The sequence below is a fragment of the Bos grunniens genome, chromosome 16, assembly GCF_055505025.1.
Source record: "Bos grunniens cultivar Pamir isolate PY7600 chromosome 16, Bosgru_T2T1.0, whole genome shotgun sequence".
Classification (NCBI taxonomy): Eukaryota; Metazoa; Chordata; class Mammalia; order Artiodactyla; family Bovidae; genus Bos; species Bos grunniens.
In genome coordinates this window covers 45,991,883-46,010,452 of record NC_141180.1, presented here as the reverse complement: position 1 = coordinate 46,010,452, position 18,570 = coordinate 45,991,883, and the positions used below count along the sequence as shown (strand labels likewise).

Genomic DNA, 18,570 nt, shown 5'->3' with positions numbered 1-18,570 from the left:
CCATTGAAATAAAAATGAGTGGTAATGGGAAAATCTAATATCAAAGTCCCAATTACTTTACAAGGAGAAAAATATCCTAACATCTACATGTATCCAGAAATACTCAGCAAGCATCTATCGAGCTGGCTCTGTATTATCAAACTGGGTTCACTAAGCTATATAGCCATTGCTTTCCTGGAACTTAGTTTCTACCTAAGAGAGAAGAAAAAAGTATTTAAAAATTTTTAAATCTGTCTTGTTTCCTATAGAATGAATAAAACTTGAACATATTGACAGGTTCATTCAGTTATTCAACAAATATTTATTGAGCACCTACAATATGGCAAGAACCATTCTAGGCACTGGCTGTTCAGATCAGATCAGATCAGATCAGTCGCTCAGTCGTGTCCGACTCTTTGCGACCCCATGAATCGCAGCACGCCAAGCCTCCTTGTCCATCACCAACTCCCGGAGTTCACTCAGACTCACGTCCATCGAGTCAGTGATGCCATCCAGCCATCTCATCCTCTGTCGTCCCCTTCTCCTCCTGCCCCCAATCACTCCCAACATCAGAGTCTTTTCCAATGAGTCAACTCTTCACATGAGGTGGCCAAATTACTGGAGCTTCAGCTTTAGCATCATTCCTTCCAAAGAAATCCCAGGGCTGATCTCCTTTAGAATAGACTGGTTGGATCTCCTTGCAGTCCAAGGGACTCTCAAGAGTCTTCTCCAACACCACAGTTCAAAAGCATCAATTCTTCAGCGCTCAGCCTTCTTCACAGTCCAACTCTCACATCCATACGTGACCACTGGAAAAACCATAGCCTTGACTAGATGGACCTTTGTTGGCAAAGTAATGTCTCTGCTTTTGAATATGCTATCTAGGTTGGTCATAACTTTCCTTCCAAGGAGTAAGCGTCTTTGAATTTCATGGCTGCAGTCACCATCTGCAGTGATTTTGGAGCCCAGAAAAATAAAGTCTGACACTGTTTCCACTGTTTGCCCATCTATTTCCCATGAAGTGGTGGGACGGATGCCATGATCTTTGTTTTCTGAATGTTGAGCTTTAAGCCAACTTTTTCACTCTCCACTTTCACTTTCATCAAGAGGCTTTTGATTTCCTTTTCGTGATGAACCAAAGTTTCTGACTTTGTGGAACTACTATCCCAGTTGGGGGAGACAGATGAATAAAACAGATAATTCCAGATAATAGGATGTACACTTTAAAAAATAAGCCAGTGCGCTGTGATAAAGAGTTACTGAAGAGGTCACTTTGGGTCCCATGGTTATGGAAGTTGACCTTGGATCTGGGATCTGAATTGGTTGAGAGGAGGATTCAGAGGAGGTTGAAAAGGAGGATCCTAGGAGAAGAGATTAATGTCAAAAAAAGAGAAAGGGAAGAAGCTATAGAGCCTTGTTCTGGACAAGGCGGGAGGGGATGGGGGTGTTGGATACAGAGAGTGTCAAATTTTGTTTTTAGAGAGAGGAACAAAGAAAGGAAGGAAGTAGTGTTGCATTCTTAATTAAAGCTTAATTAAGGCTGGAATTTGAAAGAGGAGAAACCTTCCAGACTCAGTATTCTCAGAAACAGGAAGAAGTTAATCTGCTGAAAGGGAACACTTGCCAGGAGTGGGAAAGTGAGTTGGCAAGAATCAGAAACAGGTTGATAGAAGACGCTGAGTGCTCAAGCGAGGTGGCAGACCCTTACTTTGTAGCGATGCCAAATAGTGTGGTTCTGAGTTCTTCTCTAGCAGAGCTTAGCCACTGCAAGGGAGTAAAGCAGGGCTATAGCATCTACCTGAGATTCAAGTTTTGAAGGACAGAGATTTAAGAGATGACCCATCTTGGGGGTAATATGAGAAGGGAAAGAGAGAAGAAGCAGGGGTACTGAAGCATGGAAGAAGATGCTTTCAACACAGTGGAGGTTTCTATGAGAATGAAAACCAAGAGTGAAAACAAGAGAGTGAGAAGGAAGAGATTATAATCAAACTATATGACACGAGATAGTGACACATCACATATTAAAATACATTAAGCAAACAGCTGTCTTCTTTAAAATCATCTTGGCATCATTAGTTGGCCAATATTATGGACAAGCATAGGAAATTTACTTTTCATTGAGACTAGTATGGCACAGAGGAAGGGTAAATTATTTCTTAATCTTCCATGTCAGTCAAAATCAGCCTGCTTCCTGAGGGCGTATTTATTTAAATACGCCCTCAGGAAGTTCTTAGTGATCTCACCTCTCCCTGAGCTCTTGTTCTTTTTTACATTATAATTTTCTGTACCATTGTATTACATGTTATGTTTGTTCACGAGATTCCTCAAGGCTGAGTTTTGTTTCAGTACAGGGAACATGTTCTTCTTTGTTTCTGCAGATGCTCAATAAATACTGTAAATTGGTTAAGCCGTAACATTTCATTTACTGAAAGGATTAACATTAACATCTACCCCATTAGATTCTTTTTGCCAGAATTAGGTATTTGATTTTAGTAATTCTCTTGCCAAATAAAGCTGGACTGAAGGGAAAGTCTGAACTGGATAACATGAGCATAATCAAAGATAATACTTGGATTCAGAGAAAGGTGTAAAATGAGAAATGAACTAGTCAATCTCTCGCTCTCAAAAACAAAACAAATTAAACATACGCTAAATGAAAATATGTTCCCTTTTAATTAAGGCTCAGAATATTACTGCTGGGCTAGACTATTTTATTAACAGTTAACCCCTGATTTTATGGGCTTCCCTGGTGGCTCAGCTGGTAAAGAATCTGCCTGCAATCCTGGAGATCTGGGTTCGATCTCTGGATTGGGAAGATCCTCTGGGGAAAGGAACAGCTACCCTCTCCAGTATTCTGGCCTGGAGAATTCCATGGACTGTATAGTCCAAGGGGCTGCAAAGAGTCGGACACAACTGAGCAACTTTCACTTCACTTTCATTTTATATATGAGGAAACTGATGTTCAATAGAGAAAGTGAGTTGCTCATATCCTACCTGTATGGAAAAGACAATCCAATTTCTTTGAGTATTTCCCTTAACACAGTACCTGGCTGCTCCCTTGAGCTTTATAATCCCAGACAATAATAGTCCTTTCGGTAGTAGCAACAATTCGTTTCAGCTGTGAGAGGTAATCGCATCCTGTAATCCAGGAGGTATCCTGATGGAAAAACATGGAATCAGAATGTTGTGTTTTGGACTATATTGTGTTTTGTTCTATCACATAATGACTGGCTACTAAGGAGTAGATTAGTTACATTAAAAGCACCATTTTGCCCCCTTATTTGCAGAGGAGCCACACAATATCTCTTCTTTGATGTCTTGACAAGAGGGCCTCATCTTTTTCCCTTTTACCCTGAGTTTCTCAGCACCATCAGCTGGAGAATGGCACAGCCAGGGCCCTGGCACAGCTCCCTGGAAGCTCACAGCCACTGGTCAAGCAATCATCTTTGTGCACTGTTCTTCTGCATGAGAACACTTCTTCATAGGAGGTAAGACTAGATTTAGGGCGCTGATTAAGCAAGTTCTCTGGCCCTGTCCTCCTGCTTAACATTTTTAGCTGGATAAGACCTTGGTGATCATCTGGTCAGGGATCAACTTGAGGCCAACAAGTTTGCCTCATGCCTTCCAAAAGCCACCAGGTTGGCATGGCCTGGACCCATACTACCACTGACAGCACACGATGTTACAGGAACAAAGGCTCCCACTGGGGAGTGTGTCTGTGCCAGAAACGGCTCCCGGTGCTCCAGGTATGCCCTGAATCTTCTGTAAAACCCATTAGGAATTTTAAGAAAGTTTAAGAAACAGAGACTCAGAGACTCCTCTGCCTGGTACCTCAGTGCATTTCAGTGCATACAGGTAAGGTGAAAGCCAACCATTCCATATCCCTCATAAAGCTACAGTGGGATTCCACAGTGGGATTCCACTATGAGAAGCCATGGATTCTACAGTGGGAAGTCACCATAGCTTTACAACATTTGCGACAAGATTGCTGTTCCAATTAGTAATATGTATTGAATCAATTACAAAATTGCACTCAAATTTTTTATGCTGTTTTCAAGTTTAAAATGTTTTCAAATAACTATCACTGACTAGTTCCTTGTCCTCACACTGTGTGGGTTTTGTCCATTTTTTTTTTTTTTTTTTTACATTCCTTAACAGTGAGCACTTAGAAAAGCAGCCAAAGCTTTTAAATTGAAGCTTTCAGGGAATAATCAATTTCCAAGCAAATTAACTCAGAAAACAAGATCTGTGTCCTCTTTGCTGTTGCTCAAGGTTTAGTTTGGATCCTAGTCAATAAAGATAAAACTACAACCTATGAAAACATCTTATTCTCAGAGCCTATTCAGGCTCTTCACTGAGATTTTGATTGGTTATGGAAGAATCATCATCAATCATTTTAACTTAATTAAGAATTTTAAAAAGTACTTACTGTAACATTGGTACTGGTCTGAACTTTCATCTATTAAAAAAGAAAAAGGAAGAGAATAATGAACCCCCGTTGGCACTATGCTTAAAGATGAAAATACTGGGTATAAAGCACTATGTTATCTCCTTGGTTTAACCTCAGCTGTCATTTCTACCTTCTGTGAGTCTTCTGGTTCCTCCTGCTTCTGAAAAGCCTGTCTCTGTGGAATAACGCACTGTTTGCTTTGGGCAACTTTAGGCTTCTGTGTCTTATCTTTAAGCCCAGTGCTCTTAAACTTTATTAATTATTTTGTTCCTTCTATTTGTACAGTTCCTCACATTCTTTAACTATTCAGAGCAACCTCTGATACTAAAATTTGGGACTGTAAAATAATGCTAACAGCAATGGCAAGAATGGCAAATAGGTCAATATGAATATAGATCAATACAGGAAAAAAAAGCATTTCATTTGAAAGTTATTTCTCAAGTTACTGAGATTTAAGAATATTCTATCTAGTGGGTTTTCTCTTTTATTCAATAAATGTATGTGTATGTGTTGTTTCGCTCAGTTGTGTCCTACTCTTTGCGATCCCATGGACTGTAGCTCACCAGGCTCCTTTGTCCATGGAATTCTCCAGGCAAGATTACTGGAGTGGGTTGCCATTCTCTTCTTTGGGGGATCTTCCCAACCCAAGGATGGAACCCAGGTCTCCTGCATTGCAGGCATATTCTTTACCATCTGAGCCACTAGGGAAGCCCCAATAAATACGTATTGAGTGAGTATAATATCCTAAGTACTATACTAGTGAAGAATCATAGATTTATCTCAGGAGAGCTAGTAAGTACATGAGCAGCCTCTTATACCCTTTTGTTGTTGTTGTTTAGTTGCTAAGTCATGTCTGAGTCTTTTGTGACCACGTGGACTCTAGCCCATCACGCTCCTCTGTCCATGGGATTTCCCAGGCGAGAATACTGGAGTGGTTGCCATTTCATTCTCAATAGTATTTTCCCAACCCAAGGATCCAACCCTCATCTCTCGTATCTCTTGCACTTGCTCTTCACCACTGAGCCCCCAGGTAAAGCCCTCTTATACCCTTAAGACATGTTAACTGCTCCCAAGGTAAAGGTAAGGGTCTGAAGTTTATTAATGACCTAGTTTCTATTGCATGCTCAAATGGTCTTTGGAGAAGTTTAGAAAATGGCATTCTAGAAGGATGGATTATGCGAAAAGAAGAAAATGTGAATCAAAGAGATTACTCGAATTGTTATTTGTAGTCATCACAGACTGTCTTTCATCTGAAGAGTTCAAAAATACTTTTGCAACCAGGGACTTTTTTTTAAAGGAACAAATAAAGGGATTAGAGAAATTCCTCTTCTATTTCTCTCCATCTTTAGTGGAAGACACTTTAAAATTCCCTTATCTGCTCTAAAATTTTCATAATCCTATGTGTATATGAAAGAGAAAGAGACACACACGTATCTCTGGAAATTTGATAATGCCATCTCACTGAATTCACATAATCCTAAACTATTTCATTATGAACATCATAATTTTTCTCCTCACTGTTTTTCTTTAGATACCATATTAGTTCTATTTTTGAGGAATTAAAGGTAAAAAAAAAATGAAAAGGATAATAATGCATAGAGAAAAAAAGAGACTGAGGAAGATTTTCATACTTAATGAGTGTTCAACTCTTTGTAACCCAGTGGACTATACAGTCCATGGAATTCTCCAGGCCAGAAAACTGGAGTGGGTAGCTTTTCCCTTCTCCAGGGAATCTTTCCAACCCAGGGATCAAACCAAGGTCTTCTGCATTGTAGGCAGATTCTTTACCAGCTGAGCCACAAGGGAAGCCTACTTAATGAGGCAAATCCATTTTTATTTTCACGTTATTTGTTCATAATTATAATTGTCATTATTTACTAAGGGTTTACAATGAAGCTAAGTGATTTGTATTGATGAAATCATGCAAACAGCACAACTACCTAGGGAGACATGTCCTCTGGTCTGGATGAGGAGGAACTGGGGCCTAGAGGTAACATGCATAGCTATGGTGGAGGTCGTAGGGGGAGCCAGTCTCCACACCTGCACTCAGAATCTCCTGCTGCACCTCTGGGTGCAGGTGGCTCCCTTTGACGCAATCTGTCTGCCTGTGATGAAAATCACTGAAAGGCTGAAAATCATTGTTGAAATTTTAATCGTGTGATAATTATTTTAAACATATTTTATTTGTCTAAAGCGTGACTCTACTTAAAAATAAATTAATAATTAAATCAATTTTTGTATATTTAACACCAAACACTTGTCTATATCATATTTTATCATGTCATCATACATTCCATTACAGTCCCTCATATTTTGAAAATAGAAGTCCAAAAACATAAATTTAGAAAGAAATGACATTAATAATAGCAATGCCTTAAAATGTGTCCATATTCATTATCTCATTTGATGTTCACTACAGTGCTCTGAGGGCGGGGAGACTGATCCTGTTGTCCTCATTTTACAAATACGAGAAAAAGAGACATGAAAAGATGTAAGTTGGCTCATTAAGTTCCCTGCTTAACATATAGGATGGTAAAATAGAGGAGCTAGCATCTGAGCCTTTTTTTAAACCTCAAGCACAAGGTTTCGTCTTGGAAGCTTTCATTACTTGGTAGTATTATGACAAAATCACTTGACTTGTGAGTTTTTATCATTTTATTTGAGAAATTATCTAAGAGCATCCTTTAATTGTGTTGATGCACGTGGTTCAATAGGTTACCCAGAGGAACAATGACAAATGTGGTTACTAAATTCTCAAAAGCTGCTCTGGGGTTGAGCAAGCTTCTTGTTTTAATAATACTTGGTTTTATTTCTTGGAATAACTCTTAAATATGGTTATGGTTTCTGCTGCATCTGATACATAGGCATAATGCATAGACAAAACAAAAGAGAAAGGTAGGAGAGGAAGGAAACAAAGCTCTCAAATTACCTGGCTATTGAAGACTGTTATCATTCCTTTCTGAGAAGCTGTTATTAGTAAATCCAACTGAGGGATCTTGACAATGCACTTAATCACATCCCGTCTTCTACTCCCTGTGAATGGCACACACTCATTTCAGCTCCTAGCAGTAAAGACCCTAAAAGTCACTTGTTAGAGTTTTAATCATAAAAGAAAAAGGAAACAACCAACGTTAAGCTAGAAAGGCTCTAGTTACTTTAAAACTAAAGTAGAATAAAACCAAAAAAATGAGCAATGATTGCTTTTTAATTATCCTTAGAGATACTAATCTGACTTTTTAATGCTTTCCAACTAAACGTGGTCCATGATCTCCCATAGAAGCTGTTAAGATCACAACATGCACATTTCAGAGAATGAGTTTTCCAAATGTCTTTTAGAATTATTTCAAGATCTTCACATTCAGGAATCCTTTCTTTGAACTGTCACCATGTGATTTACACAGAACGAAAGTCTAATACTATCTCAGGCTTTCCAGTACAAAAAAATGAAACTGCCTTAATACTGTTTTAGGCTTTCTTTTTTTTTTTTTTTTTTTTAATGTATTTTGGAGAAAACACTTTCCTGTTTCTTTGCCTATGTGCTGAATGATAAAGCCACACATATTGAGCCTCTTCCCAGGATGATTTAAATCAAGTTTTTATAATTGCAAATGTTTAGGGAGGAAAAGCAAGGGAACAAATTTCATACTCCAGTATTATCTGCCTAACCCACACATTCTCAACAGAGAAATTATTTTCTCCAAAAGGGTACAAATTGGTTCTTGGTGGGCAAGGCATGTAAACAACTCTTACTCTCTGTGTCAAAGTTCGGATGTACATACAATCCATAGGCAGAGACACAGTATCTGAGATATTAAAATGTCTGAAGCTTGGGGAAATGAGGTTGAGAGGGAGTTGGGGATGGATTTTCCTGCAGGAAAATTTTCCTGCAGGATTTTCCTGCAATTAGGAAAAAAGTTCCAAAAGACTGCTTGGAGGGGTCACTATGAAAAAAAAACACAAAATCTGTTGAGAATATTTTATGCCAAGCCACCAACATGTTTCCTGCTTCCATTCCCTCCCCACTATAGACCACTTTAATCACAGAGGCCTGAACATTTGTCGAAGTGTAACTCCGGCCAGGCCCTCTCACAGTTGTTTGTCTCAGAAGTCTTTAGTGTGGCCTCAAGGCCCTGGACATCAGTGCCCTCACCGCTGCTGCGGCTCTAACCTCCCCCTCTTCTGCTGTTCTCCCTCCCCCACCACTCCACTTCAGCGTGGAGTGTGTGCTTTATTCGCGTATCTCCTCCACGTCTTTCCCAACTACCCTGTTTTAAGTCCCAGCACATGTTCGCGTGTCCAAACCAACTTCAACTTCCTCCCACACTCCTGCTTTATTTTTCTCCACAATCTGCTCATTTTATTATTTTTTTCTATAGTGCTTAATTTACTCTTTTTTTTTTTTTTAATTGTCTGTCTCTTCCCCCATTAGAATATAGATTCCATGAGGTCAGGGATTTATGATTGTTTGTTCATCACTGTGTTCCTAGCACTTAGAAAGTCACCTAGTTCACAAAGTTGTTTAGTCACTAAGTCATGTCCAGCTCTTTTGCAACCCTATGGACTGTAGCCAGCGAGGCTCCTCTGTCCATGGAATTCTTCAGGCAGGAATACTGGAGTGGGTTGTCATTTCCTTCTCCAGGGGATCTTCCCGACCCAGGGACTGAACCCATGTCTTCTGAATTGGCAGGCAGATTCTTTACCACTGAGCCACTAGGGAAGCCTGGCTTACAAAGCAGATCTTAACAAATATTTGTTGAGGGAATAAACAAGTTACAGAACTCAATGGCCATCTATAAAGATGCTTTTGAAATTCTAATTTAGGAGGCCAGAAACACGTCTCCCCTGGTCACTGGCCACTCCTCAAGTGATGACAGCAGGATCACCGCTGCTCCCTAGCTTCTGTTCTTTGATGACAGTTCCCATGGAGAAGCCCGGAGTTTAGGCTCTGGTGAGCTCTATTGTTGGGCTAAGGAAGGGTCAAAAACCAGGGTGGGTTTTGTTCACAAAGGACTGAAGTAAGTTCAGGGTTTTTTGTTTTTTTTTTCTTTTTTAAAGAACACCAGATTTGATCTAGACTATGTCCTTCATCTCAGAATTTGAGATGAAATGCTTGAGGACAGAGACAGATTCTTTCCACATCCTGGACTTCTCCCACCCTGGAGGGAAGAAAAGAAGGAAAACCCATGGCTTCAATAGTGGACAGGGAAATGAATTCACGGGACCCAGGCTCAAATTTTAAAGCAAATGACATATCTAAACTGGAGACCTCAAACTGAACTAACACTCCTCTGTTATTAACCCAAATGCACAGTCTGAGAGGTGTTAAGGCTAACCTCCATAATATAATCAAGGATGGGAGCTTGGGAAAGAGCACTAGTAAGTGAAAACTTGAAAATTCAATTTTAAGAATATATATTTTTAAAAATGTGATTGATCCATTTGGTACTGGAGCACACATTATTGAGGTGACACTGTGGAGAGATTTAACTTGAGATCTGAACCATTCCTGAAAAATGGGAGTTTTCCCTCCTTATATTCCCTACTTAGTGTCCTTCAGAGCAACGATAATATTTCCAACTCGACTGCAAGTTTCTTCTGATACTGCATTTGAAACTGTCACTCCCCTCTCTTGTTATAAATTACTGATCAAGTAAATAAGATGGAAAATGGTTCAATGGAAATGTATTCCCACTATTTATTTTTGATAAAATATTAAAACCCATGTTAATTTGTTAGGGAAATTAAATTATCACCTGAAATTACAACTCGCTGTTTTCTAGAAACAAGGAAAACCAAATTTTCTTCATCCATTTGGTTAATAAGAGAATCTTCTTCAGAGGAAAAGTAGCCAAAGATCTGAAAATCCAAACAACACAGGTAAACACTCACAGTATCTCAGAAATGGCTATAGAGTAAGAGATTTAATGTCAGTTGAATCTGAAGGCTTACTTTGAATTAACAATCAACTCATTGCTTTATAAATACAAAGTTCTGATATAAATATCGGAAGGCGGTTTAACATTATTCAGCATACTGCATGCTGATGGGCATGAGTTTTGAGCAGTCATAGATTTTTCTTTCCAATGGATAAACTGATGTCCCAGGCTGATATCCTTGCTCAGACTGATAGTTCAATTAGGAGCTGGCACTTGTTTGGAAATCAAATCAGTCTTCATCAGACAGTTCTCAGTGCTCAATTGAGAACACTGATGCTGAATTTTGCCACTCTCAAATAACTATTCCTACCCATTTTCCATAAATCTTCCTGAGCAAGACTTTTCATTTCTTTATTGGTGGTAGGGGAGGGGGGCGGGGGTTGGGCTTTCCCTGGTGGCTCAGGCAATTAAGAATCTGCCTGCAGTTCAGGAAACCCAAGTTTGATCCCTGGGTCAGGAAGATCCCCTGGAGAAGGCAATGGTTACCCATTCCAATATTCTTGCTGGAGAATTCCATGGACAGAGGAGCCTGGCGGGCTACAGTCTATGGGGTGGCAAAGAGTTGGACACAATTGAGAAACTAACACTTACACTCACTTTGGAATTTTACTGTTCCAAATCCTACCCTCCAGGAATTGCATTAATCAATTATTATAAAAAGAATATCTTGAAGAAATAAAGTACTTTTTATTTGTGAATAAATTGTCAAGATTGTGTAATTCCAAGGAATTTGAAACATAAGATAGCTATTTTTTCAGTTGTCTTATGATAAGCAGAAATAAAGTTCTTAGAAGTTAATGACACTGTATTTCTCATAAACTTGAGATTAGCTAGTCTTGTTAGTAAATGAGTAGAATGAGCTTCTGAAACTCAAGTGTGGATATGAACCACTGGATCTTACTCAAGTGCAGTTCGGACTTGTAGGCCTGGGAGCGCACCTTTCTAAGAAGCTGCCCGTGAGGGACCAACTATATATCAGTCTGTTATAATAACATTCGTTTATTTTGATGTAGGTAATGGCTTAGCTTTATGTGTTTACATATCCTTTCATCAGTTGTTTCACAAATGTTGCTACCTCCTCCTTTACATTCTCCCACATCCAAACCTCACAACATCTATCAACTGCCTTAATAATTTCCTACAATTAGGTTTTATTCCTTGGGAAGACCAAGATTATCAAAGACTCTTTTGTATTTTTCCATTTTTCTTCCCATCAGCAAAACCAATATTCATTAAAAGATTAAGAAATTTATTACTTTTCAGAAATTGAAGCTAACTTTCCATGAGTACAAAACATTCTGCATGCAGCATCTAAGTCCCTTTGAAGGATCGAGAGCATGCTGAAAGGAAGGCCCGAGGTCCTTACGTCCTTGCTAACTGTCAGGTGGGGCTACCCCAACCTTTCAGAGGCCTCTTTTCAGTCCTACTGCTTGGGCCCCTACATCTCAGCACCAGCAATGGTGCTTCACATCCTTCACATTTAGAATCTTCTTCCGCCTTCTTCTTCCCTTTTTAAGGACTCCTGTGATTACATTGGGTCCACCCAATGTAATAATCCAGGACAGTCTATTTTAAGGTAACTAATTAGTCATTGTAATTGCATCTGCAAAATCCCTTCACAGTCAGTCAGTCAGTTCATTCGCTATCGTGTCTGACTGTTTGTTACCCCATGAATCACAGCACGCCAGGCCTCCCTGTCCATCACCAACTCCCGGAGTTCACTCAGACTCACGTCCATCGAGTCAGTGATGCCATCCAGCCATCTCATCCTCTGTCGTCCCCTTCTCCTCCTGCCCCCAATCCCTCCCAGCATCAGAGTCTTTTCCAATGAGTCAACTCTTCACATGAGGTGGCCAAAGTACTGGAGTTTCAGCTTTAGCATCATTCCTTCCAAAGAATACCCAAGACTGATCTCCTTTAGAATGGACTGGTTGGATCTCCTTGCAGTCCAAGTCCCTTCACAGCAGTACCTAAATTACTCTGATGTTTTATTGGATGACCACAGGACAAGAATCTTGGGGTGGGTGGCTGGCATGGGGGACATCTTTAGCATTCTGCCTATCACATCCTCCTTTTATAAATGCAATTCAATACAATAAGCTATTTGTGCAAAATACAATACAAATACCGATATTAGCAGGCTATTTAACTTCAGATAGTCGTGTGAGATAATTTTCAGATAATAATGTGAAATGACAATAGGAATGAATATTTGCGTTAATATCCTCTTTGCAGGTTCTAAACTGTCCACTGGGCACCTTTGCTGCTTGCCCGGTCAGTACATTAGCCATGCAATCTGTCATATATGTGGTTTACAGTCACATCTATGATAGGTGCCATCCTATAGGACATCTGCTCTTATGAAAATGATACATTTTGCTATTTTTAAGCTTAGTGATACAATATTGCAATACTTACCATAAGCAATTTCCAAAGAATACTAAAAACATCAAATTACTAACATTTATTGAGAAAAAATTTGAGATATTATACAACATAAAGGCCTTTCAAAGAGACCCCTCTTTAGCTGTCTTTATCTGTTATTACACTTTGAAAGAAAAGGTTTACAAAAAATGTTTTTAAAGAACAAAAAACATCTACTTTCTTGTGATGGGCTGTAGCCTCAAGAATCTCAAAATTTCTCTTTCAATGGTTTAAATTTCAGTCTAGTAACCAGTGGGACATTTTAGAGAATTTTATGACTATTGATGATGCTTCACAGTGTTAATTTTCATTTTAACTATGTTATTTAAAGGGCTTGCTACATGCATTAAGTGATCCATCTTTTTTAACTATACTTTTTTTTTATTCCCTGATTACCTAAGGAACACATGTTCAATGTAGAATATTTGGAGAAAATAAAAAGCAGATAAAGAAAAATAAAAACCAGTATGCAACTCATTTTTAAACCTATCCTGGAGCATTCTTTTCTCATTTTTGAAGTTAGCAAATAGTTTCAGGTTTACAGTATTTTTGTTGCTTAGTCACTAAGTCATGTCCAACTCTTTTGTGATCCCATGGGGCAGGAGGAGAAGGGGACGACAGAAGATGAGATGGCTGGATGGAATCACCGACGCAATGGACATGAGTTTGAGTGAACTCTGGGAGTTGGTGATGGACAGGGAGGCCTGGCATGCTGGGATTCATGGGGTCACAAAGAGTCGGACATGACTGAGTGACTGAACTGAACTGAATATACAAAATGCATGAAGGCAGTTTTAAATGTGCAATGAACTTTAAGAACCTGGCTATGATAAATTGGATTTTTTGAAAATGTAAAAAAAGAACTAATTTTATTAGATTGTCACAGCTGTCATATCAGCATGCATTTTTTAGAAAAAACATCAAATTGGTGAATTTTTATGTAGCCATTTTTAATATTGAATAAAGAAAAAAAGCAACATTTTGGCATATTATGCTTCATTATTTCAAGAAATGTTAAAACATAGTTGCAATGCAAAAAAAAAAAAAAAGGGGGCAAAAAGTTTGTCCTCTGTATGGAGAAGGTGCCATGACTGATGAAACATGTCAAAAGTGGTTTGCGAAGTTTCATGCTGGAGGTTTCACACTAGACAGTACTCTGTGGTCAGGTAGAGTGGTTGATGACAATCCAATCCAGACACTCACTGAGAACATCAATGTTTACCACCCAGGAGATAGCCACTATAGTCAAAGCATCCAAATCAAGCCTTGAAAGTCACTTGCACCAGCCTGGCTATGTTAATCACTTTGATGTTTGGGTTAACATTAACATAAGTTAAATGAACAAAACCTTCTTGACTATACTTCCGCATGAAATTCTCTACTGAAGTGTGATGAAAACTTTCCATGTTTTGAAAAAAAAAATTATGACAGGCAATGAAAAGTGGATACTGTATAATAATACGGAATATAAAAGATCATGGGGCAAGCGAAATGACACCACCACACCAAAGGCCGGTCTTCATCCAAAGAAGGTGATGTAGTGTACATGGTGAGACTGGAAGGAACTCCTCTATTATGAGCTTCTTCCAGAAAACCAAAGGATTAATTCCAACAAGCACCACCTACTATTAGACCAACTGAAAGCAGCACTCAATGGAAAGTGTCAGGAATTAGTCAACAGAAAGTGCATAATCTTCCATCAGGATAATACAAGACCTCATGTTTCTTTGATGACCAGGCAAAAACTGTTACAGCTTGGCTGGGTAGTTCTGATTCATCCACCATATTTTCCAGACACTGCACCTTCAGAAGTCTTCACAAAATTCTCTTAATGGAAAAAGTTTCAATTTTCCTGAAGACTGAAAAAGGCACCTGGAACAGTTCTTTGCTCAAAAAGGTGAGAAGTTTTGGGAAGACAGAATTATGAAGTTGCCTGAAAAATTGCTGAAGGCAGTGGAACAAAGCATTGAAGACATTGTTCAATAAGGTTCTTGGTGAAAAATGAAAAATGTGTCTTTTATTTTTATTTAAAAAGCCAAAGGAGCTTTTTGGCCCACCCAATATATCCAGTGATCATTTTTGGATGTGAGAGTTGGACCGTAAAGAAAGCTGAGCACCAGTCAATCCTAAAGAAAATCAGTCCTGAATATTCATTGGAATGACTGATGCTGAAGCTCCAATGTTTTGGTCACCTGATGCAATGAACTGACTCCTCAGAAAAGACCCTGATGCTGGGACAGATTGAAGGCAGGAGGAGAAGGGGATCACAGAAGATGAGATGGTTTGATGGCATCACTGATTTGATGAACATGAGTTTGAGTTGTTAGGTTAGATAAAAGGAAATCCTGCTGTTTGCAATAACATGCTGGACCTTGAGAGTATTATGCTAAGTGAAATAAGTCAGATACTAAGAATCAGGGTATGTGATCAGCTTGTGCTCACAATAAAAATCAGCTTGTGCTCAAATTCCCTGATTAGCTGATGGTTGGAATCTCCATTTTCAGTTTTCTGGTTCTAACTAGTCTGGGGGCTACATGCCAGGGGCATACTGATGCAGTGAACTTCTGGTTAAAGTTGCAGTCAACCTGGTGGGTGTTTTAATATCTGCAAAAGTTAGGTACTTGCTTCATACTTAGGGTTATGTCTTTAAAACAGAATCTGGGGTCTTTGGGATAGATCTGTTATGTTTAACTCTTTTAAGCTATAGCCATAACTGCTCGAGTTATAGGTACTCTCCTGCCTGACTCTCCTGTCTTTGTTTCTGCATTCTGTACTTCCCAAACTTTAACTGCTAGGGCCTGTCCTTCACTCTACACGGAGAGCCTAGGGAGTCATGGCATATTTCTATAGCTGCTTTTCCCAATCAACAACAAGCAGGGACACAGAGCAGTTTGTATTGTCCCAGACCTACTGGGAAGGTCCTGCAGGCTTTTTCTTGGTTTCAGTTTGGGAATTTTGTGTTCCTTAAAGGCTTAATAGAAATACTTTTTTGTTTGCAATTTTTCCCCCAAAATTAATTGATGAATTTATTTGTTTGACTTTGAGGATCTGAGCTATCATTTACTATTGGTTTCTGATTTTATCAAATTGGAATCAATTGAAATATTACTTTTAGCTTTCCACACAGTCAATTTTGTGATGGCCCTATATATAATTGAGAAGATGTATCTCTTCTAAATCTTTGATTCAAAATTCTATATACACATATTTACTAGTTCCTTAAATGTGATAGTCAAATCCATTAAATCCTTGCTATTTCTTTTTCTACTATATCTACTGATTTTTCAGAGACAGCCAAATAATTTAAGAGATCATTTTGATTACTCTGTATGCAGTGTGCAATTTTTTCAATTCTAAGTTACCTCAAATCCTTTTAGATTTATAAACATATCTATAGAATGCAGTCTTCTGTGAGTTTTAAATGAGGAGTGAAGAATTTCCCCTCTCTTTTTCCATAGTTCACAGATTATTTTGCAATCAAATATGCTTCTTCACATATGTTCTTCCAATAACACCAGAACGATATCTAAGGAGTCAATACCAGACTGATAAGAAAATGACTTGGCAAACGTAAGAGCTGGTCAACCTCATTCTTCTCTTAAAAATATGGATATACTGAAATTTATATACATTGACACTACTGAAAAAGAATATCTCATTTAGAATGTAATGAAAACCTTACTCTGTCTGCCTTACTCACTTAATTATGGGCAGTGCCTTGCCTTTAATGGGTATAGGCATCGAAACCACGGCACACTGTGGTTAACCCCTATGGGGTTAACACTTATTTTTTGCTGAACAAGGGAAAATAATACCAGATTTTCATATTATAAACAAGAAAAGTGGATACCTCACACCAGTCTATAGATGCATCTGGGTTGTTGCAGAGCTTCCTATAAAAGCATTTCACATCTTGACTCTTCACTTCTGGACCAAAGAGTTCCTGTACCATCTTGTAAAACTTGTCATAATCAACTGCATCTGCATTTAACAAAGCACAAGAACATTGTCAGAAAATTCAAAGGACTATACTGCATTTTTAGTTGCTTTTTCTATTTTCTAATTTATTTCCTGGTGGTGATGGTTTAGTTGCTAAGTCATATCTGACTCTTTGTGATCCCATGGATTGTAGCCCACCAGGCTCCTCTGTCCGTGGGGATTCTTCAGTCAAGAATACTGGACTGGGTTGCCATGCCCTCCTCCAGGGGATCTTCCCAACTCGAGGATTGAACCCATGTCTCCTTCACTAGCAGGTGGATTCTTTACCACTGAGCCACCTGGGAAGCCCAATCTATGTCCTTATTTCAACCTATAACAACTTCTAAAGTTTAAAGATCTTTCCATGGGAACATAACGAAGCTCTTGGCTAGAATATTATGTAGTCAGAAAGAAATAATTTACTTTGGTGTTTAGTATCTCCCCCATAGATTTTATTTCAATTATTTTAGAAGTCTTGTTCAGGAATACAAAGGTAAGAAAGTGAATTACTTCTTTCCTATTAGGAAGAAGTTTTACTAACAGGAGTATTTCCTCAAACTAATATTTGTTAGACAATAAAAGTGAGTAAAGAGCATGTCTTCTTTTGTTTTGTTTTGTTTTCTCACCAAAATTATATTATTTCTTCCATTATGTCGTTAGTTCATCTCAGCATATTTTTACATATTATGTAAAGTGAGGGTGTTTCATTCATCTCTAAGAAGCAGACCCAAGACAGATGCAGAATTGCAAGAAATTTACTGGGGGTGGGGAGAACTCCTGTGAAAGAAAGAAGAATGGGAACAGGAGTATGTGATGAGAGAGTTCAGCTCATAATAAAGTTCTGATACATGTTAAAGGAAAGAGAGGTGAATTCATTCAACACATGAAAGACAGGTCTCCATACCACCTTTCAGTGGAACTCCCACAGATCCTGAGCCCTCACTTGCCCCTTACTCCTCTTAGGTCTCAGCAAAAAGGTTGTTACTGGAAGTGGTCTACCTGCAGGTTCCTTGGTTCCCAGAATTCTCCTGCCCCTACACCCTTGTAATGCATTATTTTTCACAGTTTATCCCAATCCTTTACATGCAGAACCTATTCAGTAATGTTCTTTGTATCTACTGTCATTATTTGTGTAACTTCCCTCTTTCTCTTACCATTTGCAGTTGTTCTGTAATTGTTGAAAGGCTCCAATCTGTTTTTCACTATCTCTTCTAAAATCTCTCTCCTTGAAATAATTTTTACTAATGTCAAATTTCCTAAAGTCTTGGATAACATCTGACTTTTCCTGAATTTTTATCACTAACTTGCCACGTGCTGCTGCTGCTGCTAAGTCGCTTCAGTCATGTCCGACTCTGTGCGATCCCATAGATGGAAGCCAACCAGGCTCCCTGATCCCTGGGATGCTCCAGGCAAGAGTACTGGAGTGGGTGCTAGACAAAGTAAAAAAAAAAAATCTGGACTCTAGCTGTATGCAGGTCAGGAAGCAACAGTTAGAACTGGCCATGGAACAACAGACTGGTTCCAAATAGGAAAAGGAGTACGTCAAGGCTATATATTGTCACCCTGCTTATTTAACTTATATGCAGAGTACATCATGAGAAACGCTGGGCTGGAAGAAGCACAAGCTGGATTCAAGATTGCCGGGAAAATATCAGTAACCTTAGATATGCAGATGACACCACCCTTATGGCAGAAAGTGAAGAGGAACTAAAAAGCCTCTTGATGAAAGTGAAAGAGGAGAGTTAAAATGTTGGCTTAAAGCTCAACATTCAGAAAACGAAGATCATGGCATCCGGTCCCATC

The 18,570-nt window shown here is 38.9% G+C and overlaps 1 protein-coding gene across 1 annotated transcript in view; it reads right to left on the bottom strand.

The window, feature by feature from the left end:
- The window catches only part of WDR64 (WD repeat domain 64), a 120,871-nt gene that overhangs the window by 92,902 nt on the left and 9,399 nt on the right, over positions 1-18,570 (bottom strand). The window contains exons 2-5 of the mRNA XM_086342677.1: positions 16,640-16,770; positions 10,183-10,285; positions 7,359-7,462; positions 3,026-3,175 (exon numbers count right to left, since the gene is read on the bottom strand). Of these exons, the coding sequence (XP_086198803.1) occupies positions 3,026-3,175; positions 7,359-7,462; positions 10,183-10,285; positions 16,640-16,770 (488 nt within the window). The remainder of the gene's footprint in view (positions 1-3,025; positions 3,176-7,358; positions 7,463-10,182; positions 10,286-16,639; positions 16,771-18,570) is intronic.